Source organism: Pelodiscus sinensis, chromosome 6 (assembly GCF_052426305.1).
Source record: "Pelodiscus sinensis isolate ZL-2025 chromosome 6, ASM5242630v1, whole genome shotgun sequence".
In the NCBI taxonomy this organism is placed as follows: domain Eukaryota; kingdom Metazoa; phylum Chordata; order Testudines; family Trionychidae; genus Pelodiscus; species Pelodiscus sinensis.
Genome location: NC_143057.1, coordinates 71,264,923 through 71,291,176, shown reverse-complemented (window position 1 = coordinate 71,291,176; position 26,254 = coordinate 71,264,923). Strand labels below are relative to the sequence as shown.

Sequence of the window (26,254 nt, the reverse complement as noted above, 5' to 3'; positions counted from 1 at the left end):
CTCTGCCGACAGAGGGATGTAGATTAGGCACATCGCTGTTGCAAAGGAAGCAGGGATTTAAATATCCCATGCTTCATTTGAATTGAAATGGCCGCCGCTTTTTGCTGCCGTGGCACTTTGACGACAAAAAAGTGGCAGTCTAGACAGGGATCGGTCTACAAGGAAAGCATTTTCCAACAGATTCTGTAAACCTCGTTGCACGAGGCAGAAGGGATTGGCTGGAAAAGACCGATCCCCGTCTAGACTGCTGCTTTTTGCCAGCAAAGTGCAGCGTCAGCAAAAAGTGGTGGCCATTTCTATTCAAATGAAGCACAGGATATTTAAATCCCCGCTTCCTTTGCAATAGTGATGTGCCTAATCTACATCCCTTTGTTGGCAGAGGGGTGTAATTTAGACACACCCTTATTTACAAGGTAGCTGTGATGTAGAAATGTTTCCACAGAGAATTGTAGTTTTCAACTGAGTAAAACCACTGTTCTGTCCAGTCATGATTTGCTCCATGACTTCACTGATGGAAACAGATCTAAAAGTAATATTCAGCTCTGTGCAGACTTACAGTGTGAAAGGCTTATTTTACAAAATATTTTCATGTGCTTTTCAAGCTTTTAAATAAGCAATGTATGTAAATATACTTGTGGACATTTCTCTTTCCTGTTTTCATTTACTGACATATCTCACTTTCTTTTCTGATTGCTTTTGGCTATATTGTTCTGGTTTAGTTGCTGACATATGGGTATTTAACACCAGCTCTTGCAAGGTACAACTCCTAATGCTGTTAATGAAATCTGACAACCATCAATGATACATCCACCAGAAAACTATTTCTTTCATATGGTAATAATTGGAAAGTCTTTTTAACTAAGTTAATATCAGTGAAACTTAATTTTTTTTAAATCAGTAAACATTTTCCCATGCAGTTTAAATTGTAAAAATAATTGCATTCAAACTAAACTCCTTAGGCCAGAAGTTCAATCATTCTCTCCTAAATGATCTTCTAAAGCTAGGGGTAGTGACAGTCTTGTAATCTGTGCATGCTTCTGAATTAGGTTTTTAAACTTTTTTCCTCTTACTTACTTTTAGGGAGCTTCCCTTTTGCTGATGTTGAAAAAGTATATTGAACATGATACTTTTCAAGCTGGGATTCAGAATTATTTGCATAATCACAGCTATGGATCTACCAGGAGCGATGATTTATGGGATAGTATGAATAAGGTAACCATCTTGGTTGTTGTTAGTTCTGTGTTTTGCATGATGTATTAGAAATGTGAAAAGCAAAGCAATGTTTTATTTTCTTATAAGCACTAATATAAAGACCATATAATGAGAAGACCTTGTATATCAGTTACTCTGCTCAGGATGACTCTTTCCAAAATTCTGTGTAGAGATGTGCAACACTTTTGCCTAGAAGAAAGCCTCTCATACCAGCTAACCCCTCTGCTCCCATGTTACTTTAAGAAGAATGCATGAGTGCAATGGGGAAGGCATGCACAACCATAACTATCATATTGATACAGTTGTGCAATAGTTCCTCAGCCTACAGACACTTAAGCATATGCATAACTTCACTCACATGACTATCCCACTGATGTCAGTATTGACTAAACTGATGATTATTGTTACCCATGTATTTAAACATCTGTAGCATTTTGGCCCCAGCACAGAGGCAAAATTGAACAGCAGTACCTCCAAGTATGCTTATAGGATTAGACTTGTCAAAATACTCACCATTGACCTAACGCTTCATTTATTTCAGTGGGAACAGTTAGGTCAAAGCTGAGTACTTCTGAAAATTCCAGTTATAAAATCTAGTTTCCTTTTGATCATAAACATCATTATCTTTTGGAGCAAAATATGAAATCCATTTCTTTTCTAGACTCCCACAATAACCTTAAGAATTGGAGTAAAGGAGAAGCGGAGGCACTCTTTAAAGCATTTAAAAGAAAAACCTAAAATAAATGCACTTTTTGGTCATCTCCTATGTGAGGAAAGATAAATTATTTCCCTTGAAGTCCTTTCAGCTTTTATTGGATTTGGGAGACACTAATGATAGAAGCCAGATAAGAACACAGATCACTATTAGCAAGCTAAAAAATTCAGCTATTAATTTTTAAGACCATCACTTTGACTTCAGCGATTTCCTGGGATTCTTTTTTGTGGCAGGGGAGGAAGGAAAGGGGTGTCAATGGCTCTAAATTTATGTTGGCTAGCATGGTGCCTAGATAGTCTAGAGCAGCAAGATACTGTACAGACATGGACACGTCTCCCTGGTCTGCTGGGGGGAAAGCACCCCCCGCGGCGACAGTGGGGGAGGCACCCCACACTAGCTGCGCCCCCCCCCCCCCCCCGTTCGTAACTAGGGATCTGACGTAAGTCGGCTTGATGTAACCCGGGGGCTTCCTGTATCATTATTTTTTTTATTTACCAGTGGTTGGTGAAGTAGGCTTAGTAGATCTCTTGGCAGTGAAAGTATATTTTGCGAAGAAAGTGGAAGGTGGAGGCAGATTGAGCCAGAGAAGATTTGAAAATCTAGGAAAGACTCCACTGAGCATGAGGGAGAGTTTAGTCAAACAGGGAGGGGTTGCGAGGAAGAGAGGTTGGAGAGAATGGTAACTGGGAAGTGCCATTCTAGAGTCAGTCCAAATCTAAAAATAAAGAGCTCATTCATCATTCTTTCTTAAACTTTCCCTAGAAACTTTAACCTATGCTCTTTACAGAGAATTATTTCCCTTAGATAAATAATTCTATTGGATTTTTTATTCAATTATATAGAACTTTCCCCAAAGTGTAAGCTATATAGATCGTTGGAGGCTTAGACCAGTAACTTGAATTTCATCTGAACAGCGAGAGCAGCTGGAGAAGAGAGGTGGAATACCAAGTGATATAGGTGACTCAAATAGTGATACACTTCATTTTCTTTGAGAGCCTGGTCCTGCAAGATGTTCCAGTAGGCTGACCACTGTGCATAACCTCCTACTTACTTTTGCACTAGTTTCAAGATGGCTTTTGTGTGGCCAGCTGAGGAGAGAATGGCAATAAGTAACAACAAAGTCATTATCTTCCTGTTGAAATTCAATGTCTTTCTTTTACAGGTCACAAATGGAACATTAGATGTAAAAAGACTGATGAAAACCTGGATTCTACAGAAAGGATTTCCCTTAGTAACCATTAGAAGAAAAGGAAAGACTCTATTTATCCATCAGGAGAGATTCTTGCGCAGTCCGGAATCAGAAAATTGGACTTCAGATGCAAGGTTATTCTCCTCCAGCCCTCAGAAAATCGCTCTCTTACTTTCATGCAACTGAACTGTAGTCAGAGTGCATATTACTTGCAGTTTGACTCATTCAGAGCTCCAGTAGGCATCTGTAAAAGCAGGTAGTAGTAAAGAAATGAGATGCAGCGGTACACATAGAGGTATTTATTTGCTGTTTGCTTCCAGCTCAGTGATTAAACTAAATCTCACTTTTTTCTTAGCATAGAGTTCATAATAAATTAATGAATAATTTTTTTCTCCTTAACCTCTGATGGTAGGACAAGAAACAATGGGCTTAAATTGCATCAAGGGAGTTTTAGGTTGGACATTAGGAAAAACTTGCTAACTTTCAGGGTGGTTAAACACTGGAACAAATTGTCTAGGGAGGTTGTGGAATCTGCCTTTCGAGGCGAACATACGTCAAGGATGATCTAAAATGGTGCTTGCTCCTGCCATGAAGGCAGGTGACTGGACTTGATGACCTCTCAAAATCTCTTCCAGTTCTAGTATTCTATGATTTTATGAAGATAAAAATAGTGAATCTTTCAGATATGTGATGTTTACAAAGGTGTGGGGGGAGGGGGATATAATTTCTTAATGGAATTTCAACAACAAAATAATGTAATATATGTAAGCAGTTTTTAACAAATCAAACAAGCAGCTAAACTGATTGTATTGGATGAGAATTATTACAGTAGTCTAGTCTTCATGTAATAAATTTGAAAAAATATTTTTGTCTTACAGTTATCTGTGGCATATTCCTCTCTCCTACAAAACTAGCAACTGCAGCTCTTTATTCTGTCCTTATTCATATTTATTGGACCAGAAATCAGGTATGTAACTTGAACCCTGTGTATCCAGGTTATACAGTGAAAGCAGGTTACTCCACTTTTGTGGATGATCAGTCATTTGCATGCACCTAAGTAGAGTTTGAAGTTAAGGTCATTAATAGTATGAAATAATTGCAGAGGAGAACATAACCGGGAATGATACCCATAGGGAAACAGAGAACAGTGTAATTTAATGACTTCTATAGGCATGGTTGCTTTAGGCTTTCACTACTACATAAGGATGTAGTTAGGAATCAGTGGTACTATCAAACACAGACACCACAGAGTGCTGAGTGTGCCTGGAGTAATTAGCATACAGGGGTCATGATGTCAAGAGTGTATTAATTTTGTCATGACAATATAAGGAATAAACAGGACCTGGTCATCTTTTCAAGCTGCCAGGTTGGAGAGAGGAGTCTTGAAGAAGTAAAGAGTGGGCTCCAAGCAATGTGTCCTTAAGGGATTCAGCCCTGGGAGACTGATGTAGCCAACATAACTGTGAAGAGGTGTATGCCACCCTTTGTTGTTGGTCTAGTTTGTTTTGACATAACATTTTTTAATGTTCCAGAGTATGGCAGTCTAGCAAATTAATTGAAACTACAGTAAAGAATAAAATTGTCAAACACACAGATAAACATAATTGGTTTGGGAAAAGTCACCATGGTTTCTGTAAAGGGAAAATCATACCTTACTAATCTTGAAGGCTATGTCTACACTACCCCCGTGTCAGGGGTTCACACCCCCAGTGCGCCTCAGTGCCCCCTGACTGTCCTCATATAGCCCCTCGCAGGGTACGTTACAGTCTGTATGGGTTGCTCATCATAGGCATCGGGGTTGTCTCCACTGCCCTGCTTACCTAGGCTGCATCAAGGTCCGCCTCCAACCCAGGGCTTTGCCTCCAGCCCCTAGCCAGGGGAGCCTTGGCTGGCCCTCCTCCAGCTATTGCTGGCCCTCCCCAGCTTGTTTCCCTCCAAGGAGCTCCTGCCTCCTCTGCAGTCAGCTCTCTACTAGCTCTCCCCACAAGCAACCTGGGCTTCTCTATATATACGTGCCAGCTGGGCTCTCACTCGCCCTAATAATTACAACTGGCTTCTACCAGCCAATCGTGCTGCCCTAGTTGCTTGCCAGCTGGGCTCTCTCTAGCCCCAAATAGCTCCATCTGGCCTCTTTCTTTCTAGCCCCGGCTCCGGGCCTGAGTCCTGGTCTTAAAGGGCCAGTGCAGGGCAGGCGCCCTGTCACACCCCTCACACCGTTTTGTGCAAAAAATATGCAAATGAGGCAAAGCGTGGAATATCACTTTGCCTCATTTGCATAATTAATGAGGCTCCGTTTTTGTGCAAGAGGCTTTTTCCGTGAAAAGGAGCCATCTACATGCATTTTTGAAGCTCTTCATAATCTGCTTTGGTTTTAACTGTCTTGAGCAGTTTGGTGTCATCTGCAAATATTGCCACCTCACTGTTTACCCCTTTCTTCGGATCATTTATAAATAAGTTGAATAGGTTAGGTCCCAGGGCAGACCTTTGGGGGGACCCCACTAGTTACCTCTCTCCACTCTGAAAACTTACCATTTATTCTGTCTCTTTGTTTCCTGTTGTTTAATCAGTAATCAATCCATGAAAAGGACCTTCCCTCTTATCTCATGACAACTTACTTTACTTAAGAGCCTTTGATGAGGGACCTTGTCAAATCTAAGTATACTAGATCCACTGGATCCCACTTGTACACATGCTTGCTGGCCCCCTCAAAGAACACTAGTAGATTAGCGAGGCATGATTTCCCTTTACAGAAACTATGTTGACTTTTCCCCCCAACAAATTCTGTTCTGTGTGTCGGACAGTTTCATTCTTTATTATAGTTTCAAAACCAAGATGTTAACTTGAGTGCATGTCCTTTACTTTGTCGCAGCTATTAGCCAACCAAGTAGTCAGATTGACAGATAATAGCTACTTGTGTAGTATGCCTTTTTTTGTCATATACATTCCCAGGTTACTTCAGGAAATGAGGGAGGGGAACCACATATGTGAGTTGTGTGGAATAGTTTTGCACTGCTTGCCTGTCTGCCTGCCTTCCATTCTATCTGGTAACAGCACATTACCATTATCTTGCAGCTCTGCTAGTCCCCCTCCATCTATTTGCCTTTACATCATGGAACTTTTCAACTAACAGACACACACTATTCAGTATTTTTCTCCAGGTAGCCCTCTGCAATACTGATAAGTCTGGGTTGCTCGTTTTAGCAAGATTTATTTGTGGTCTTTTTCTAAATGTCTCCTCATCTAGAAGGCTTAGATGTATATTCAGGCAGTGTTGGTATGCAGTATTGGTGATGGTGTTGTGTTCGGTACTAAAGTGTGAAAGCCTAGAGGAGCAATAGATCTAATGGGTATTGAAATCAGTATGATGGATACATTAAGAGATCCAAAACTCCCATGTACTGAGCAGCTGTTCTCCGAGGGCATTCCTTCTGCTAATGCGTGCAAGAGGGATTTGGGGATGAGATGGAACTGATGGATCATTTACAACACTGACTGATCCACAACCCACATGTGGGATTGCAGGTGCTGCACATGCATCTATGGGCCTGAGGTCAAGATCATGTGGCCACAACTCTGCGGTGAGAAGTCTGTTTTCTTCTCCACGTATTTTGTGCCTATTTTTTTCTTTAGAACCAGATGCATTTTGCATCGACTATTTGATTAGTCAATAGGGCGCCTCCGCCTTAGGACTCCTCCGCTGACCCCAGGCTCAGTGCAGTGCTGCCACTTTGAAACACCGTGGGGAAGCCAGTGTCAGGTTCCATGTGGCATTTCAAAGCGGCAGTGCCCTTTGGAGCCTGGGGTCCGCAGGGGACTCCCCCGCTGACCCCAGACTCCATGCGGCGTTGCCACTTTTAAACACCATGTGCAGCTTGGGGTCACCCTAGCTGGTCCCAGGTTGCACACGGCGTTTCAAAGCAGCAGCACCACATGAAGCCCAAGTTCTGGCCCCAGGCTCCTTGAGGCCCTGCCACTTTGAAGTACCCACTCCTCCTCTTCCCCCCCCCCCCTTTGCTGCCTCTTTCTGATAGAGGCGGGAGGGGGGGAAGGGAGCGACTAGTCGACTAGCTTGTTGACTATCCGATAAGCATATGCTTATCGGATCATCGACTAGTCCCACACATCCCTATTTCTGTCTCCTGATTTTATTTACGTTCTTAGTTTTAATTCTAGACAAATGATGATGTCCCAGCTATCTTGGTCAGCCCAAATAGAGGGAATAGGAGAAGAGAACAATTCAGAGTTAAGGGGCCTTCCTGCAAACCACCATGCTGCTCCTTTTCATGACCAGGGAGCTTCCAGCTCCAATATTATCTCTAGCTGTAGCTGGGAAGAGAAGTGGCCTCCTGAATTTATTTGGGTTGTGTGGGTTGAACTGAGTAGAGTTTATCCCACTGAAGAAAAAGGTGTCACTTGTATGGTTCACAGCTTTGAAATTGCCAAGACAGTGAATGAAACGCAACAGTTTGATTAGACTCATGCTTGCCAAATTGGCAATACTAGATATGACCCAACCCTCAAACATTCAACAGCAGACTGACCTTCCCAGTTACATATGATCTTTTGGGGAAGCTGGGCCCAAACACTTATACTTTAAACACTTATAATTAGAAAATAGGATTTAAAAATCTTTCTCTCCCCATTAGCTACCATTGAACTTCAGGAGGAGGTGAAGTGGGTGAAGTTCAATGTGGACATGGATGGTTATTATATCGTGCACTATGCTGAAGATGGCTGGGAAACTCTTATTGACCAGTTGAAAAGAGATCCCACTGCTCTGAGTGCCAAAGACCGAGCCCACCTGATCAACAATATCTTCACCCTTGTGGGGTAATTCTTGTCCTGGGAGGAAATATGGCTTTTTAAAATGTTAAGTTATTCCAAGACACATGATTATACTTAAGAGCATGGGGGGAGGGGAAGAATGCTTTGAAGATAATTTTTTTGTAAGTTCAGTATTTGATATCATTGGATTATTGTTATTAATTATTATTATGTATTGATACATCATTAAATGAATGGAGATCAACATCTAGTCTTTTATCATTGATATTTCAGTATCAATGATAAAACATTAGATGTTGATCTCCATTCATTTAATGTCGTCATTCATCCCTTTCTTTTGTAAAGGACACTTACTAATTCTGTCAGAGTGGAGGACAACATGTTCATTATGTCTGAGAGAAATGCCTTGTGATTTTTGTTCTTTTAAACAAATTCAAGTATCAGCTACACTTGTGAGAAATAAACTAGTTGCTTCTGACAAACTTTTTAACAGCTTGCTTTCATTATATACCCCTTTGTTGGAACCATGACTGGAATGAGGTGGAGAATTCTGGGTGGCCTTTCTGTGATAGCTGCTTCCTTACTCTGAATAATTTCACTTTCTTTCTTTCACTTATCACCATGCTGCCTTTTATTTTAATTCTTCCCCTTAATGGAAGGTCTGATTGCTGTCATCATTGTATTAAAAGAACAATAACACTTCATATATTTTTACTTCCATTTGCTTCCAGCTCATGATATTTTTTCTTTCTTTTTAAAAATGTAATCCAGGGTATTATAGTTTCACCAAGGTAGATGCTATTCTTAAGCTTTCTGTTTAGCCAGAAAGTCTGTTTGAGTCCATTTTAATTTTTTTTGTGTTCTTTGGTCTCTTTAGAGTAGGCAAGGTGTCTCTGTTGAAGGCCTTTAATCTGCTTGATTACATTGTGAAAGAGAATGAAGCTGCGCCAATCACTCAAGCTCTGTTCCAACTGAGTGTCATCTATGGCCTCATAGAAAAAAGAGGAATGCAAGATCTTGCTGCAAGAGTAGTGGTAGGTCTTCCTCTTTTTCTCTACATGGGTGTTTGAAATGTTTTCCTATGACACTGATTCACAGATGCATTCTCTGGTCAAACTCTGATGGACAAACATTCAGGAATCTCATTGGCTTGCCTTATATTTGTAAGGTTCCTTTGTCAGTCTGTCTTCAGTAATAAAGGTTAGCAGTTACTTTGAGGCAGGTCTGTTTTTCTTGTTCTGTGTCTAGCACCTAGCATTGTGTGTGTGTGTGTGTGTGTGTGTGTGTGTGTGTGTGTGTGTGTGTGTGTGTGTGGGAGGGGGGAGGAACAACGTAGGCTGGTCCATGATTGGGTCCTTTAGGTGCTACTGCAATTGATATTTAATAATAAACTTTAAAATCCAGGTCCTTGTATGCTACAGAAATGGGGAGAAAACACCAAATTTTGCTATTTCAAAAGTTCTTGATGATGGCTAGTGTGTCTAGAATATGACAGTTTCATCCGGCTCCTCTAAACATAATTTCTAACACAAATATTAGCATATCAGCCATTAGCAACATTCTTTTTTCTCATGCTGGCTCTTTAAATTGGTAAACAAAGTGATTGCATGATATGCAGCATAAACTTGTAAACCAATAGAAGACCCTTCAATGGCTTTAACTGCCTTTTAGATAGCACTTGATTGAGTATCATGTCATGCCAAATCCCTGTACATCTCTTCCATTACACAATCATTACTGCTAGTTGTTTATGGGCAGGGCTCAACAAATAATACAATCTACTCGCCTGTGGTGAGTAGATTGTAACCCGGAAGAGCCGGATTCGGGCGATGTGCGCATGCACAGATCGCTGGACAGCGTGGCTGGCGAGCAGAGCTCACCGCGGTTCGGCAAGCCCTGTTCATGGGTATGTCTACACAGCAAATAACAGCCATTATTTCAAAATAACTTATTTTGAATTTGGTAAACCTCATTCCACAAGGAATAACGCCAAATTCGAAATAGCTATTGAAATAAGTGCTGTGTAGACACTTACTTTGAAATAGGGGGCCTCCAGACTTCCCAGGGTGCCCTGGTGACCACTTCAGCCTCAACCAAGAACACTCCTCTCCCTCCCCGGAGCCCTTAAAGGGGTTGACTCTGGCCACAGTGCCTGTGCCAACTCCAAGCCTGCCAGCCCAGAGCCAGCAGTCACTGCCCCTGACCCAGTGGCCCCAAAACATGAGCCAGCAAGCCACTGGCAACCAGCCCTCCACCTCTCCCCAGGAGCAGTCTGCATGTTCCAGAAGCCTGCCAGAGCCCGAAGAAGGCGGACGCCTTCCTGGTCCAGGGTGGAGATCGTGGACCTTATTCAGGTTTGGGGGGGATGCCCCCAATGTCCATGATCTCTGCACTAGATGGAGGAACGCAGCCGTCTAAGGCAGGATAGCTGCCAGCCTGGCCACCAAAGGCCAACCCAGGAGCAGGTCTGCATGAAAATCAAGTTGGTCCGTCGAGACCCTCAACCCTGAGTCCTGAGCTTCCCCTTCCCTGTTCTTCCCTTTGCTTCCCCCTTCCAGCTCCCTCCTCCCAGGTTTCCCCCTCCCCTCTCCCACCCTCTCTTCCTTTCCCCAGTCTCACCAGAATTTCATTCCTCTTGCCCCTTCCCCCAGTTTTGTTGAATAAAGAGAGTTTGTGTTCATGAAAATGCATGTATTTTATTTTATATCAGGAAGGGGGTTAGGGAGGGGTAAGTGGAAGGATGTGAGGGAGGAATGAGGCACAAGCCCCCAGTGGGGCAGACCAGGGAGGCTGTTAGTGCTCCTCAGAGTGGAAGCTGTCCTTCAGGGCCTCCTGGATACTGACAGCCCCCCGCTGGACCTCTCGGATGGCAGCCTACAGAAAGTGCAGCCAGGCTCACAGCAACGTGTCCACAAGAAGCACCAGAGTGCCCAGGGGCAGCTCTGGCTCCATGTTGCAGAGTGCTGTGGTGTCCCTAGTGAGGGCAACCAGAGCATGCGGAGACAAAATGCTTTGCTGTCCCTCATCGAGGTAGGCAAGCAAGCAGGGAGACCTGAGAACTGGCTTTCCGGGGGGGGGGGGTCCCTTTAAGCACAGGCCTCAGATAGCCTCAGGCAGCAGCCACACAAAGTAACTCCTGACCTGATGCCCTGCCGGACCTGGTTCTGGCCTTAAATGCAATTCAGCATCCACTCAGTGTGGATGCGCTATTTCAAAATAGCAAAAAGCTATTTCAAAATGCATTTTGTGAGTAGATGCGTTATTTCGAAATAAGCTATTTCAAAATAGCTATTTTGAAATAAGATATTTTGAAATAACGTTGTAGTGTAGACATATACCCCATCTTGCTTATGGATTGCTGTCTGAGCAATGTAACATGTCTTGGTATCACTCATGATCTTTCATCTAGGGCAGAGTTGAAAAGCTACTTGGAAGCAAAATTGATCAACAGACTTGGACTGATAATGGGACCTTATCTGAACGAGAGTTGCGGTCCACTGTGCTTGCCTTTGCCTGTTCCTATCATTTGGGAAAATGTAACACCACTGCCACTAAGCTGTTTGAGGACTGGAAGGCTTCCAATGGCACAAAGAGGTAAAGCACAAACTAGACTGAGCACATTTATATATTTCTATCACTTTTCCACCATGGTTTTGAAGAAAGATCCTAATTAGTTTTGGCCATTGAGACTGTGCTTTATTCAGCAGTTTTTACTGCATTTCCTCCAATTGTATCATGGCATAAGACTCCTGAGAAATTAAAATTTTGTTGCATCATAGCATGTCTGAGCCTTTTGCATGATTAACTATGATTCCATGTATTCTGCAACTCAGCCTTCTCCTGTTGCCTAGAATCTGAGCAATGGCCCTCAGGTCCTATAAAACTACTATAGTTGAACCTCTAGTCCAGCACCCTCAAGACCTGGCTGGTGCTAAACCAGAGAATTTGTTGGACCCCAGGAGGTCAATATTGTCAAGCAACACTTCCACTGCTTACTGGGCTCTGAGAAGACATTTACGAGTAAATTAGAGCTAAATAACAGCACATAACACCGAGAGCCAGGAGTGGTGGCTGTAAACAAGCTTTATGTAACGGAGGGAAACTTGGCCACACCCATGCAAAGTCAGCATCCAGCAAAGTACAACCATGCCGGACTGTGCATGTTATCAGACCAGAGAGTGCTGGACTAGAGAATTTGAACCTGTATTACTATCAAATTAAGTATTTTAGCAAGACACATTGCCTGTTGTTGTTTACCTAAAGCTTTTATGTGGTGTTTTTTTCCATGCTGTCTCAAAGGCTGTTCTTGTTTCGTTTTTTGTTCTTTTTTGTTTTTTTATATAGTCTTCCTACTGATGTTATGAAGACTGTATTCACAACAGGAGCAAAAAGTAACGATGGGTGGGAGTTCCTTCTAAGCATGTACACATCTTCAGTTTCTGAAGCCGAGAAGTACAAAATGCTTGAGGCTCTAGCCAGCACGGAAGATGTTAGAAAACTGATCTGGTATGAAAATGCCAAAAGACTAGATGGTGGTGTATTTTTGTTGGTTCCAGAATATGAGAGAATGGTGCAGGGGAGAGGGAAGAGGAATATTTATTGGACCAATTTCTGTTGGGGAAACAAGCTTTTAAGTCATACAGAGCTCTGCTTACAGCCACGTTCAGCTCAAAAGCTTGTCCCTTTTCTCAACAGAAATTGGTCCAATAAAAGTTTTTTTTACCTCCCTGACCTTGTCTCAATATATTATGTAATGCAGAAACTTCCCCCTTGATATTTCAGTCCAGCGTGGGTATTTTTTTTTAACACTGAGTACAAACATTGGCTAGTACTGGTAAGACTTTAGTAGGCTTCTGAACAAGAAGCGATGGTCTCAAATTGCACTGGGGGAGGTCTAGATTGAATATTGGGGGTGGGGGGAACTGTTTCACTAAGGCTACATCTAGACTGCTCAGTAAAATTGAAAAAAGATATTCAATTAGCAATATGCAAATTGCGTATCTTTTTTTTATTTAATTTTGAAATTAAAGTGCTCTTTCAAGCCATCCCATATTCCTCCTAGAACGAGGTTTACAGGGATGGCAAAAGAGCACATCTGCTATTTTGAGTATTTTTTCGAAATAGCATACGTGTTCCTTGGACTCATGGCGTTGCTATTTTGGGATACTTCTAGTATCCCAACATAGCAATGCAGTCTAGACATGGCCTAAGAGCGATGAAGCACTTGAATGGGTGGCTTAGGGAGGTGGTAGAATCTCCATTCCTAGAGGTTTTAAAGACCATGCTTGCCCAAGTCCTGGCTGGGATGATTTAGGTGGAGTTGGCTCAACTTTAAGTTAGGAAGTTGGACTAGATGACCTCTTGAGGTCTCTTCCAACTCTAATTATCTGAGATTTTACTTTTACAAACAGAATAATAGAAGCAAACACACACATCAGAAACAGGATTCCATATGTTCAAACACAAAGATCTTTATACTCCTTTCACTTACGATGGTGGAAATTAATAGAAACTTCATAGAAGTCAGTGCAGTTACTAGGGGTGCAAGTGAGTAGTAGACAAACTGATAAGCCTTGCCTTATGGGTTAGTCAAGTTGACTACTTGCATGCCTCTGCCCTCTTGCTGCCTCTGTATCAAAGGCGGGGGGAGGGGGGCGGCAGGCGGGAAGCACGAACCAGTTTGGGGGGAGCTGGCTTAAAAGCCAGTTCCCCCCAGCACCGGGTCCACAGTGCCACCTGCTCCCCCATGCTTCTGCCTCCAGCAGCAGCCCCTATCTGCAGCTAGCCCAGGCAGCCACTGCCTAGCTCCTACTGCCTTTTAAATTGCTGAGCCACAGCAGGGTTTGGTCCTGGATCTGGCATAAGTCAGGACTGAGCCAGGCTGCCTTCCCCTATCAAGAAGTTGATAACATTTTTATCAATTACTTGATTGGTAAATTAACCTTATTTTAACATTCCTAGCAATTACACTGCTTAGAATGTACAGTGAAAGGAGAATAAAGCTTGAAAGTTTTGCACTCTTGGAAGAATGGTGTGGAGTTGCTTTAGATCAGAAGTACTGTGATGGCTTCAAAGTACAGGCTTATTTCAGAACACGGAACCAAGAGTTCAGATAGCATTTGTTTGTGGATAAAAGCTTGAACATGTTTTATGCAGGATGTAATAGGTACCTTATCCCAAAACCTAGAGCTACTGTATAGTCCCTGACTACTTCAGAGGTCTATCATCAGACCTCTGAAGGTACATCAGACACTATGTAAAGTTTCTGTGATTGTTGTGCTGTGGGATTAGAGTAGTTTCTTATCTGATTACCAGTGAATTTTATTTCTCCTTATGACCATGCAAAAGTCACTGAGCCACTGGCATTTTGATGGGAATTAAATGGATGCTGAAGCTATTCAGTACTTTGTGGGATTGGGGCCCATGTAAGGCATTTGGAAACCAAAATTAATGAAATTTGCAGTACTGACTCTGATAGTTGAGTAAATCTGGTTTCTTACCTGAAATGGTATCTGTAAGTAGCTTCTGACCAACCATATACTCTATTCTAATTGGCTAAAGTAACCTATGAAAGCCATGGCAGTCTAGATGTGAAATGTTTGTATAACTGTTTTGAGTTGACTAGATCCATTTTGTTACTTAGGTTAATGCAGACAAGCCTGGAAGGAGACTTCATCAGGTCACAGGAACTTTCACATATCATAGCAACTGTTAGCCAAAGTCTACCTGGCCACTTGTTAGCCTGGGACTTTGTCAAAGAAAACTGGGAAAAGCTTATACAGAAGTAAGTTTGTTCTTTAATTATTAGCATAATATGTTAGGTGCTGCATTTTCTGTGCATTATTATTTTTCTGTAAGGGGGACGGGGAATAACATTGAATACAATTTTCAGAAGTTCAAGTTCCTCATCTCAAAATATGACTTAGGTAGCTAATTCCCATTGTGTGAGGTTTTGTTTTGTGTGTTGTGTTTGTTTTTCTTTGTGGTGTTTTTTTTGTTTTTTTGTTTTTTTAACAAGGAGACTTAGGCTCCCACATCAGTTACCCTGGCTAAGAAAATATTATCATGCCTTTAATAAAAGGTATTCTGACAAGGTTATGAAACTGTTAATGGAGCATATGTTGTTCCTTCAGTCCACAGTGAATAAATAATATCTTGTGTCCACAGTGGTCACAGCATGCTTTGAAACAGATTAAAAATGTGTTCTTTGAGCCTGCATCATTTCTTTTTGGAGACACTGAAACTGTGTGTGTGGGGGGGGGGGGAGAGAGGAGGAAAAATGCACTTTTCTGGTAGCATCACAGCTCGTTGCAAGTGTTACGTCTTTAAGCTGTTTTTCCCTACAAAACATTGTTATTCTTTGACAGAATAACTCAATATGATCATCAGTATAAAAAAATCATGTTTGAAAATTACTTAATGGGTTTTTAAGAAAACGTTATGCTTTGTTGCATAAAGCTTTTTTTAAAAAAAGCATATGAAGGGAACTAGCTTCATAAACTGATTATCTCAAATTTTCTTCCTTTATGTTTTTCTTCCATGTTTCAGGTTCCACGTGGGGTCATACACTATCCAGAATATTGTTACTGTGTCAACCTCTCAGTTCTCAACAGAGGCCCATCTAGTTGAGGTTGGTGGTATGAAGTAATATTTCCTAAGTATTGGCTTTCACCGAGAAAATTCTTTTAATTTGCTATTGGTGCAATACCTTTCTTGTGCATAGTGCATCTCACCATCGATTTCAAGATTCTTTTCAATAGTGTGTAACTGTTACTATCCCTATCCTATACAAAGGGAAAATAGTTGCAGAGAAGTGACTTGCCTAAGATTAGGTGGAAAATCTGTGGCAGTGCTGAGAATATAATCCAGCAGTCTTGCAGAGTGCTCCAGTGGGCAGAGTACAAAAAAGTCTATCATCCATGTTAGAGAGGATTACTTGTCTCCGATTGTATGAACTTAGCAGGCTGCATTTGATCTTGTGGCTTCTTTTTTTCTGATTCCAGATCGGCTGACACTAGTCAGGTCTGTAGTATGATAGAGCAGCCTAAAAGTCATTGCATTTTTCTTTGGCTGTCAGCTGCCTTTAGAGGTCATTCTAGCAGTAGCAGATCAGCCAGCTTCAGAGGTGCTACCTCTGTCTTCCCCCTTTCCTTTAGCCACATCTTCTACTCCACAGGCTTTGAAGAGTAGAAATCAGCACAGAAGCCACTTCAGCTTCTAAAGTAAACTGTCAACTTCTGGGGGAAACAGTTAAAGGTCAAAATCGTTAAAGATGCCCAGGCAAAAACATGCCTGCGTGGTGTGTGCAAATCTGGTGTATACTGAATTTATTTTCATGTGCTTTAGTATTTATGTACTTCGTTGTGTCAAGTACCCTAGTGATAAGTGGATTTTCAAAGAATTCAAGATAGAATCACTTTAGGCAATCACATTGGTCGCAACAGAAGACTTCTCCAGAAAGCTATTTTTTCTGAGTGCTGTAAGACCATGAGCAGTGTGTGGCTGCAGTATTTTGGGAGCCTGGCCCGATTGCCAGAAGCTTCCTCCAAGGCCCCACTTTTGCTCAGCCAGCGCCCCACCCCCACCCCTTGAGTCCCTGCTCACATGGAGGACCCTCACCCACCACTTGCTGAGTCCTCCCACTCCCTTGAGTCCCCGTCTGCTTGGTCACTGTTGCATGTCGAAGAGGAACAATATGGCAGGCAGCAGGGATGGTGCAGGGACAGGAAGATGTGGAGCACAGGCTAGGCAGAAAGGTAGGAGGAGGATTTGAGGTGGAGTGCAGATGGGGCCACCGTAGCCCCAGCATCCAGGTACTCCGAGAGTGGGCTGTCAGCTGCGCCACAGGGGGAGGCTTAGCCCCCACTGGCCTATTATATCCACTGCTTGTGTGTACACTTACAGCTTGATTGTGCTTTGAGTGAAATTCCACCCAAGGTACAGAATTTCTTGTTGAAATTTACTGAAGCTACCCAGGCTATTGCTAAGTTCCCAGGAACTGTAATTGCTTTTCTTTTTTTCAGCAACCTTCTCTTGTGTGATTTGCCAACTATTTGAATGTGGATGATTACTGCTTTGTGCTGGAGTCGGCGGGGGTGGGGAGAAGGTCAGGCAGGTGGCTCACTTTTAACTTGGAAGCTGCCTAAGTTTCTCAGCCTGAAATGCACATTTTCCTCACTCTGCAGGTTAAGACTTTCTTTGAGTCCAAATCGGAGAAGAGTTCTGAACTTCGTTGCGTCAGAGAGGCTATTGAAACAATTCAGCTGAATATTAAGTGGATGATGACAAACTTGAAGATGCTGCAGCAATGGCTGTAGAGAACACAATGTCACAGTGTGCGTGCTAGCCATTAAGAGAGCTTGTGAACTGTTGCTTTTGCAAAAGCCAGGGTGAAACCGGGCATCGCTGCAACTTTGTTTGCACTATTAGGGGTTATAGTTAGCTCAGGGCACATCTCACCTAAGTTTGTTTTTCTTTTGGTCATTTGTGGGCCAGATGTAGATACTTATTTATTCTGGAACTGTTCGTCTATAGACCAATCAGATGCATAAATAACTAATACGTACAGTACTTTTATATTTGAAAACCTGTCCTATCCTCCTCAACCCTGGGTAGAAATTCAAAAAGAGAGCAACAAAGGAAGAACTGCCATGAGATGCTTTTTCTTTGCAAAGCGCTAGCTAATCCGTGATCTTTATGCAAAACCTTTGGATTTAGCTTTTGATTATCAGTTTTTTCTAAGCATTATAAAAACAGAAGATGTTATTATAATATGCATTTTGTCCAATAAGTGGCCAGGCGCTACTGATATTCTATGAAAAAACAAAGCCAAATATAAAATATTAATGTTTTAGGAGGGAAGGGATTTTCAAAACCACCTCAGTGACTTGGGAACACATGTCCCTCTGAGTCAATGGGGAGTATGTTCCTAACCAGTTAGGCACTTCTAAAGGTTACACTTTCATTTTCTAGACTGTGTTAATATTAATTTGTTGATGTCTGAGCAACAGCCCTCTTTCCTGCTCCCCTCTCTCCATGCTATAGGAAGCTGTTTCAGGCTAGTTTCGGTGGTGAACTGACTACTGATCCTTTTCACCACTCCACCTTGTGAAGGGCCTGCATTGGTACATGTGTGTCAGATGTTTTGTTTGGGTCAGTCTTTATATTCTTCACTTAACTTTTCAGTGTCACTAGTTAGATTTGCATACATTGCTTATTCTGTAATGCTTACTTGTTGTAACAGTGTGGAACTTTGGATAAGGGGACAAAGTCTAAAACTTGTTCTAGAAACAAGTGGCCTAAATTCAGGCTTGGCAGACTAAAGGGCAAGATAGCCACTGTACAATGTGCCTTTTTTTGTTTCTAATGCTGTTCACAATAAAGGCCCTTTTTGAGGCCTGGTGTAAACAGAGTTGTACGTCTTTAACTAAAGAGATGGTTTTTATACCTGTTTAGTTAAAGCGGTAGAGAGAGAGAGATTGTGTAGAAATTTTTATGCCTGTTTTAAAGCTGGCTAATCTCATGTTAGTTTGTGTCGTCAAAATTTTCACTTACAGACAAATTGATATAACAAGTTTCAAACTAGTGTTTGGATTTTTTTTAAAGTTGCATCAGTTAATGGCATGGCTTTAAATTGAACCAGTGCAAATTTTGTTTGGAGGTAAGCTCTGAGATAAATTATTTCTCCAAAAGATGGGAAGACTATTTTCAGTCATCATCAGCTTTTGACTTTGAATATCACAATTTTAATATAGTCTCTGTTTAAAAAAACCCTGACTCTTTCACCTGCAAATTGTGGCAGTAGTATTCCAGAGATGTAGGTTGGTGATTGAAAACTGGCCACTAAAAATTATAGTATGTGTTGGCTTTTCATTAGTAGGTATGTACTAAACCATATAAACTTGTGCAGTTTCATTTCCATGTTTTGTGCTTCTCTGACAAAAGTTTGAGGAAGTATTTTCCTAAAAATTCGACAATAGTCATTTTTTAAAAAGGACTTCTGCAGTTCTAACCTTGAAAAAGAATGGTGGTACTCCTGGGTATAGAAACAGCCCATGGAAATGAATGCATTTTGCATGCACTGAAAGTGGATTTATATTCCTCATCCGTAATTTAACTAGATGGAATCTTAATTCATTGTGCTCTGTATCACTTGTGCTAACTGCTCTGTGCAGTGTTGTTCCTCACCCCCCTGCCCAGTTACTGTTAGTTACATCTTTGAATATTCTTCTTTGTGTGCTTGTACACCCTGGTTCTCTTCCTTTTCCATTTTCCTGTTCTAATTTTCCCCCTTGACAGAAGCAAAGATGATGAATGTAATATGTAAAGTGGCAATTAATCCCCTCATTCCCAACTCTGGAATTTTTAAAATGTTCTACCATTGAGCTTAAATGTATTACTGGCAATATAGTCTGTACTAGGATATATCATGCACTTCCATTTTTAGAGTAAAAAATACAGTAAAAACTGAAAAAAAGGAGTTTGGAAAATCATGGCTTTAAAAGTCCAAAACCAAAAAACATCAATGCAAGGAATTTCATTTTGCTCCTCAATGCACTGAGGTTTTTCATCTTTTTTGCTACCTAAACATCACTTTTGTGAATATGTTCGATATCACCTCTCCTTCTCTGGAGTGTGTTCTGTGGACAATAACTGAAATCACTGAGAAGCTTTTCCTTGACTTAAGAGTTGGATCAGGCTCTCATACTGAGAATCACCAAGAATCCTTCTCTCTTCCAGAGCTCAGTGGGATTTCAGGAGAATTGTCACTGCTAAGTATCAAGACATTGCATGTTTTATGTTAAATGAGTAGATCTTGCCTGTTTTTTTTAATCTTCCAGTCAGTGGTGTAGACAGAAGAGTAGGCAAGAATGGGGAGCAAGGGGAAGCAGGACAGAAGGGATGGGGGTAAGCCCTGGCTGCACACCCCAGCCAGAGCGCCGGGTCAGTACAGGGTAATCCCCGGAAGGGTGGGTTTAGAGCAAAGTGGGTGGGCCACGGGCCACTCAGGCCCATCTGTGGCTATACCGCTACTTCCGTAAAAAAAACCACACACTGTAGCAAAAAAATCTCTCGTTAAGATTCCGTAATACTTTACAGGCAAACGTTATGGAACAACATGCTGTATAGGACTTGGATATTGTCTTTATTTTGTTTCTAAAAGAAAGGAAAGTCCCACTGAAAAGCTACTAGACAAACACCAGCACATTGAGGCCACCTCGCTCTCTGTGAGATCAGTTTTGTTGAACATATATTTTAGTTGGAGTCTCTCTGTTTAGGTCCAGTGAAATTCCCTAGCTTGTCCTCTTGAAAGCTTTTGTGTTATTGTAGTGTTGGTACTTTGAGGTCATCTCATTATAAATAATATTTAACTGTGACATCTAAAAACCTAATTTTAAGGAAACCATGGATTACGTATAGCTATGTATTGTCTGGGTTTTTTTCTCCCTAACATTTCATATATAAAATTAACCTAACAGGGAAAAATTATGATAATTAATGAGATTTTTAACTTTACCCCTGGAAAACAGCCTTTGCATGCTATGTAGCTTTGATTTTTATTAAAATTGCAAATTTGTTTAATTCTAAAACTTGTATTTATCATTCATGAGATTTTGGCTTCTTAAATTTATTCCGTTTGAAAAGAATCAGGCTATGATGAGAGAAGGAGCTTGAAATGGATCATATGTGACTGTTTATATCTGATTGTAGCAACAGTCTGTGTGCCTTATGGATTATATTACAGTAATATACAAAATCATATGCTAGCTGGAGCTTGCAAAAAGGATGGACTCCCTTTTATTCCAGTGGGTCAGTAAAACTCCAGTTTCAAATCTGGCATATTTTTATTCTTTAAGCAAGAGATGTTAATGCTATTTATGTTCTATTAGAGGTCGACGATACTTTTGTTTCCCACTCCTCAAATGCTTTGAGTTGTGTGGCAATTTGTAGTAGCCCATAGGCTTTTATTTTTATATGTATTAACCCCTACCATATTGTTTTATTTGCATTCCCAGTCTTGTCCCCATTCACACTAACAAAGTAGTTCTGAGAGATGCTGTAACTCAAATTCTCAGTCACCTATTTCAAGCCTTAGTGTGCTCTCTTGTCTGTATCCCTCTGCCGCTGTCCTTCAGAGCTAATTTCTGCAAGCACATTCTCATCCTCCAAATAGTCACCTGTCTGCTGATGGGAAAGTTGAAAACACCAGTATCTAGAATAGCCTTCCTATGGCATGAATTATAGAGCTGTTTTCATTCAGTCCATACTAATGTATGTGGAATTGGAGATATTACTGCACATTCAATTTGGAAAGTAATGTGGGTTCCTGTGTTCATTGAAAGTATGTTTCATAGAGAATTGTACTTCAAAACTTACACAATCTAATCTCTTCCAATATCTCACTTTACAAGCAAGGTTGCATATGCTTCTGTAAGCAATAATACCAGTCTAGTAGGGACTTCATCACGACTGAATTGAATTGACTCTACATTTTAGTTTATAAAATCCTGTTTTCATAAAATGCTTTCACCTTTTCTAGAATATTATTGTATTGCCAATCTGAATAGCTCTCTTTAGCTCTAGGAATGATATTAATTGGTTAATTTTGTACCTGGCAGGGCTGAAGGGATGGATTTTGCCATAGAAATATTTACCTTTTTCTTGCTCACAACATCTTGCAACATTTTGAGGCATTTTCTCTTTGGCATGCAAGTCTGACCCTTGAAGTGAATCCTGCTTTATGAGTACATATCTTTCACCTGTTCTGTATTAGATGAACATTCCTTTCCCACAGATCGACTCCCTTCTTCCTCCTCCCTGCCCCATTGCTGGAAGATGTTATCTTTCTTTGCACTCTGAAATTTAAAACAATGCTGCTTCATTAACCATACATTTTTATATGAATTTCATGCATCCGGAATTGTATGTTGGCTTTCTTTGTGTATTTCTGAATCAGGTTTCATGTAGTTAATTTACCCCCATCACACAGTAAATGTTCTCTCACATTTTGGCTCTATTGTATAGAAGAAAAAAATGCACAAGTAAACTTACTTTTACATTATTTATTTGATTTTTTTTAAAGATACTACTAAATGTTATAAGATTTAGTTCAGTTTTTTTGAATTTTTAAATGAAGCATGGATTCTCATGATTTTTGGAAAGGTTTTAAAAGGATGTAACTTACCACGTTAAACTCTCAGGTCATATTGATAAAGAATTTAAACTTCTAGTTTTCCTGTTGTTTAAATCTGCTGCTGTAGTAGAAATACAATTTTATATATGATGACTTAATTTTCATTAGTGTGAGAGGAAGTCATCTTTTTGAGTTGATCATAGTGACGTTTAGCAAATTACAGTAAAATATTTATTAAAGGGTTGAAACTTGAAAGGATTTAAATACGTTCAAATTTGGATTGCATTATTAAAGATTAATAATATTTTCTAGTCAATGAATTAGAGAATGGAGTATTCTGAGAGCAAACTGCTTCAAACCACAGCTAAACTTGCAATCAGATTAGTCCTGTTTTCCAGTCTTCATAAAGTTAAGTAGCCCTGAAGAATGATACTTTCAAATTATTTTGGAAAAGTTAGATATTGTAAGGACTTGCAGGGATAACATTTGAATATTTCTAAAATAGTTAGGAGAGAAGTACAATGCATTACATGTGTGAGATTGGGTGATGAAATTCCAGATTGTACAATATTTGCCTTTAGATAGAGGATTTTTGAAAAGAGTGTGTATATAATGTACACACATAAGCAGATCTGTTTTGTTTCACTTGTAAGGGGGGGGGGAACTTATTTTCAGATACATTTGTTTGCATATAATGGGCACTGACAAAAAGGCATGTATAATGCAAACACTGTTGCTTTTGTGAGAAGAAAATAAAGTATTTAAATACAAATTGCTCTCATTCTTTTTAATACTGGTAACTCTTTAGTGTGTGGTTATTTTTAATTGTTTTCATGGCCTTTTAAAGCTGGAAGACAACATTGGAACATTTAGTCTTACTCCTTACCAGCCATTAAATTTTAACCATTACCCCAGTGTTGATACCTTTGGTAAATCACAAGTTATCTTCCAGAAAAAGCATCCAATTTTGATTCTCCATCTCTGGCATTTCCACTCACTTCTCTTGGTAGTTTTTTCCAGTGGTTAATCTCCTTCTCTTTGGAAAAAATTATGCCTGATTTTCTAATTTGAATGTATCTGGCTTCAGCTTCCAGACATTGTTTCTTGTTTTGCCTGTTTCTTCTAGATTCAAGAGCATTTTAGGATCCAATATTTTATCCCAATGAAGGCATTTGTACCCTGTAATCAAGTCACCCCTCAATCTTTTTGATGAACTAAACTGTACCCTCTCCTCCAATTTTTAGACATCCTTTTAAACAGTGTGGATACCAGAACTGGATATTCTATTCTAGCATCAGTTTCATCAATGTCATATATATATATATATATATATATATATAAAATCACTCCTCTATTCACTACTCACTATTCCCCTGCATATACATCTAAAGATCTCATGAATATGAGCAGGGAACTGTCTGTAGGTGGGATGGCAGGGGTGCCAGAGTGTCTTCTCCCATTTTGTGTCAGACCAGGGCTGCTTGCTTTTCCCCTTCCTGTCCCTGCCAGGGATCAAGAGCAAAGTTTGTCCCCTGTAGTCCCAGCCAGGGTGAAGAATGTAGCAAACTCTGCGCTTTCCCCTCAAAGGGGAACCACCAGCAATGTCCCCATAGAAATCTGGGGGAGGAGGAGCTTCAAAGGGCATCTGGGGGGAAGGAGGCTGGAGCAGTCCCAGATGAGGGGTTACCACCAGCCCCTGGTGATTGTCTCTTCTGTGTGGTTTTATGAAAGTAATCCAATTCGTGGCACATCCAATTCTTCTTTGAGTGCTTGCTTATGTCCATTCCGTCTAGGTGTGTGCGTGCCCTGTGCACAAGTTCTGGAAGCTTTTTGCCCTTCGCACTTTCCGTTGGGCCAGCCAGGGAGTCCCCTGGAGTGGCGCCAGTATATCCACGCATATAACACCTTGCTGGCCCTCTCCCCCTTCAGTTCCTTCTTTCCGCCTGTGATGGTTGCTGGAATGCTTGGCTTGCGATCGTAAGTGATCCCTTAGCTTAGCTAGTAGTTTCTATAGTGTGTAAATAGTGTAGTTCACAGTTAATTGTCAAGTGTTTGTAGTTAGTGTAGGTAGTTGTTCTGCTCCGGCTCCCCTCAGGGAGGGGAGGGCATGCTAAGGCCCCATGGCTTTAAAACCTGCAGACAGTGCACCAAGCCCAAGGACTGCCTCAAGTGCCATGGGGAAGGCCACCTGACAGATTCCTGCAAAATCTGTAAGTCATTCAAGCCTTGGACCAAGCAAGAGAGAGATTCCAGGTTGAAGTTAATCTTAATGGAGTCCGCACTTTGCCCCGCAGCACCGGAGTTGGAGCCGTTGGTGAGGAGTGCTCAGGAGTCAATAGGGGGCTCCAACCGCAATGGCTGTCCAGCAGCAACAGGTCAGCACCAGGGCACTGGTTCCAGTCTCCGGTGCTGGCGACTTTGAAAAAGTCGAGGAGAGGGAGATCGCCCGCCAGGCATGAACAGGCGGAACACCGTGGGGCCTCCCCTTCCTCATGCGGATGGCGAAGTTGGGCGAGGGCCAGCACCCCGGAGGCCCAAGACCTGTCTGTGGAGGAGGCCACGTGGCAATCTACCCCAGACATTTTTGACACGGCCCAAGAGTTGATAGAGTTAACAGTCTCGCCGGCTCCAGCACCGTGGGGTACCATACAGTACGAGACCAGAGAGATCCTTGGGGCCAACTGGTCCCTTCCTCATCCCAGGTACTATTGGAGCCGACACACCGGCCTCACGGACCTCAGGCACCAGGGCAGTTGGCACCGATACAGGCACACCCGGCACCAGAGCTACATATGGCACCGAGTCTCCCGATACCGGGAGCACCAGCACCCCTACTGCACAGGGATAAGCCATCGGCAATGGTGCATCAGGGAAGGGAGGTGGAACAGGCCTCTTCCACAGCACCACCCTGGTTGGCTTCCAAACTATGTTGGAGTCAGAAGGAGAGTCCCTGGTGTCCAGGGCATCCTCCCACTGTACCATGGACTCCAGAAGATCACAGTCCTCATGAGCCTCGAAGCATCGGCACTGCTCTTGTTCTGGGCACATGTCCCACTCACAGCACCATCAGGGTCACCATGACCATACTCGGGTGCAATTTTGGTCTCCACAGTGGCAACCTCCACCTCAGTGGCCCTTTTGGACACCGTAGGCCTACGACCAAGCCCAAGGCTCTGACCCATCCAAACCGGGGTCGGTGGTAACCTCGGTGTACTCGACCTGCAGGATGGCTCCCTTGGTGACCCTCTTACTAGGGATCAGAGCCCAGACACAGCTCCCCCCAAGTTCGGTGGGGACATAGGCTCACCCACCTCCTCGCCCACTTTTGGAGAGGTCCTCGGGTGGCCAGGACGCTAGACCCACTCCTAGAATGGAGGTGGGGGATCCACCAGACCAGGGAGAGTCATTGTCCTCTCCACCAGATGAGGCCTTAGCTGACCCCTCCTCGGGCATGCCCACAATGGACATGCAGACCCATCAGGAGCTGCTCAAGCGTCTGGTGCAAAACTTAGGGGTTTAGGCCGAGGAGGTCAAAGAAGAGGCCAACCCAATGGTGGACATCCTTATGGCGGATGCCCTGGCTAAAATTGCGCTGCCTCTTAATAAGACGGTGGCAAGGATTACAAAGAACCTGTGGCAGGCATCGGCCTCAATACCCCCTACCCAGAAAGGAGTGGAGAGGTGGTATTTCGTACCTCAAACGGGTCACGAGCATTGGCTTGGCAGTGGTTCAGGCGGCCTGTCAGAGGGAGAGACCAGGGCAGCCTGGCCCCACCCCAAAGAGCCCCAAAAAATTGGATTTGCTGGGGAGGAAAGTGTATGTCACAACGGGCCTGCAGTTGAGGATTGTGAATCAGCAGGCAATGTTCAGCAGATACGCTTACAACTCCTAGGTGGTGATGGAAAAGTTTAAGGCCCAGCTCCCCCTAAATTCCCAGCAGGAGTTCGCTGTGCTTAATGAGGAGGGTAAAATAGCGTCCAGGACAGCTCTCCAGGCGGCCCTCACTGCTGCGGATTCTGTGGCATGGTCGATGGCAAGTGGGATTGTCATGAGGAGTTGTTCGTGGCTGCAGGTCACGGGCATCCCACAAGAGGTACAAGTGACGCTCCAAGACTTGCCCTTTGAAGGTTCAGGGCCATTTTCAGAGCAGACGATAGCAGGCTCCACAGCCTGAAGGACTCTAGGGCTACTTTGAAATCGCTGGGGATACATAGGCCC

At 42.3% G+C, this 26,254-nt stretch overlaps 1 protein-coding gene across 1 annotated transcript in view; it reads left to right on the top strand.

Annotated features, from left to right (window-relative positions):
- The window catches only part of LNPEP (leucyl and cystinyl aminopeptidase), a 90,200-nt gene extending 67,393 nt beyond the window's left edge, over positions 1 to 22,807 (top strand). Inside the window, exons 9-18 of the mRNA XM_075932096.2 lie at positions 1,081 to 1,212; positions 3,090 to 3,250; positions 3,995 to 4,083; positions 7,763 to 7,946; positions 8,779 to 8,935; positions 11,311 to 11,495; positions 12,246 to 12,407; positions 14,545 to 14,685; positions 15,450 to 15,531; positions 17,087 to 22,807. Of these exons, the coding sequence (XP_075788211.2) occupies positions 1,081 to 1,212; positions 3,090 to 3,250; positions 3,995 to 4,083; positions 7,763 to 7,946; positions 8,779 to 8,935; positions 11,311 to 11,495; positions 12,246 to 12,407; positions 14,545 to 14,685; positions 15,450 to 15,531; positions 17,087 to 17,218 (1,425 nt within the window). The 3' untranslated portion in view covers positions 17,219 to 22,807. The remainder of the gene's footprint in view (positions 1 to 1,080; positions 1,213 to 3,089; positions 3,251 to 3,994; positions 4,084 to 7,762; positions 7,947 to 8,778; positions 8,936 to 11,310; positions 11,496 to 12,245; positions 12,408 to 14,544; positions 14,686 to 15,449; positions 15,532 to 17,086) is intronic.
- Positions 22,808 to 26,254: the final 3,447 nt, after the last annotated feature.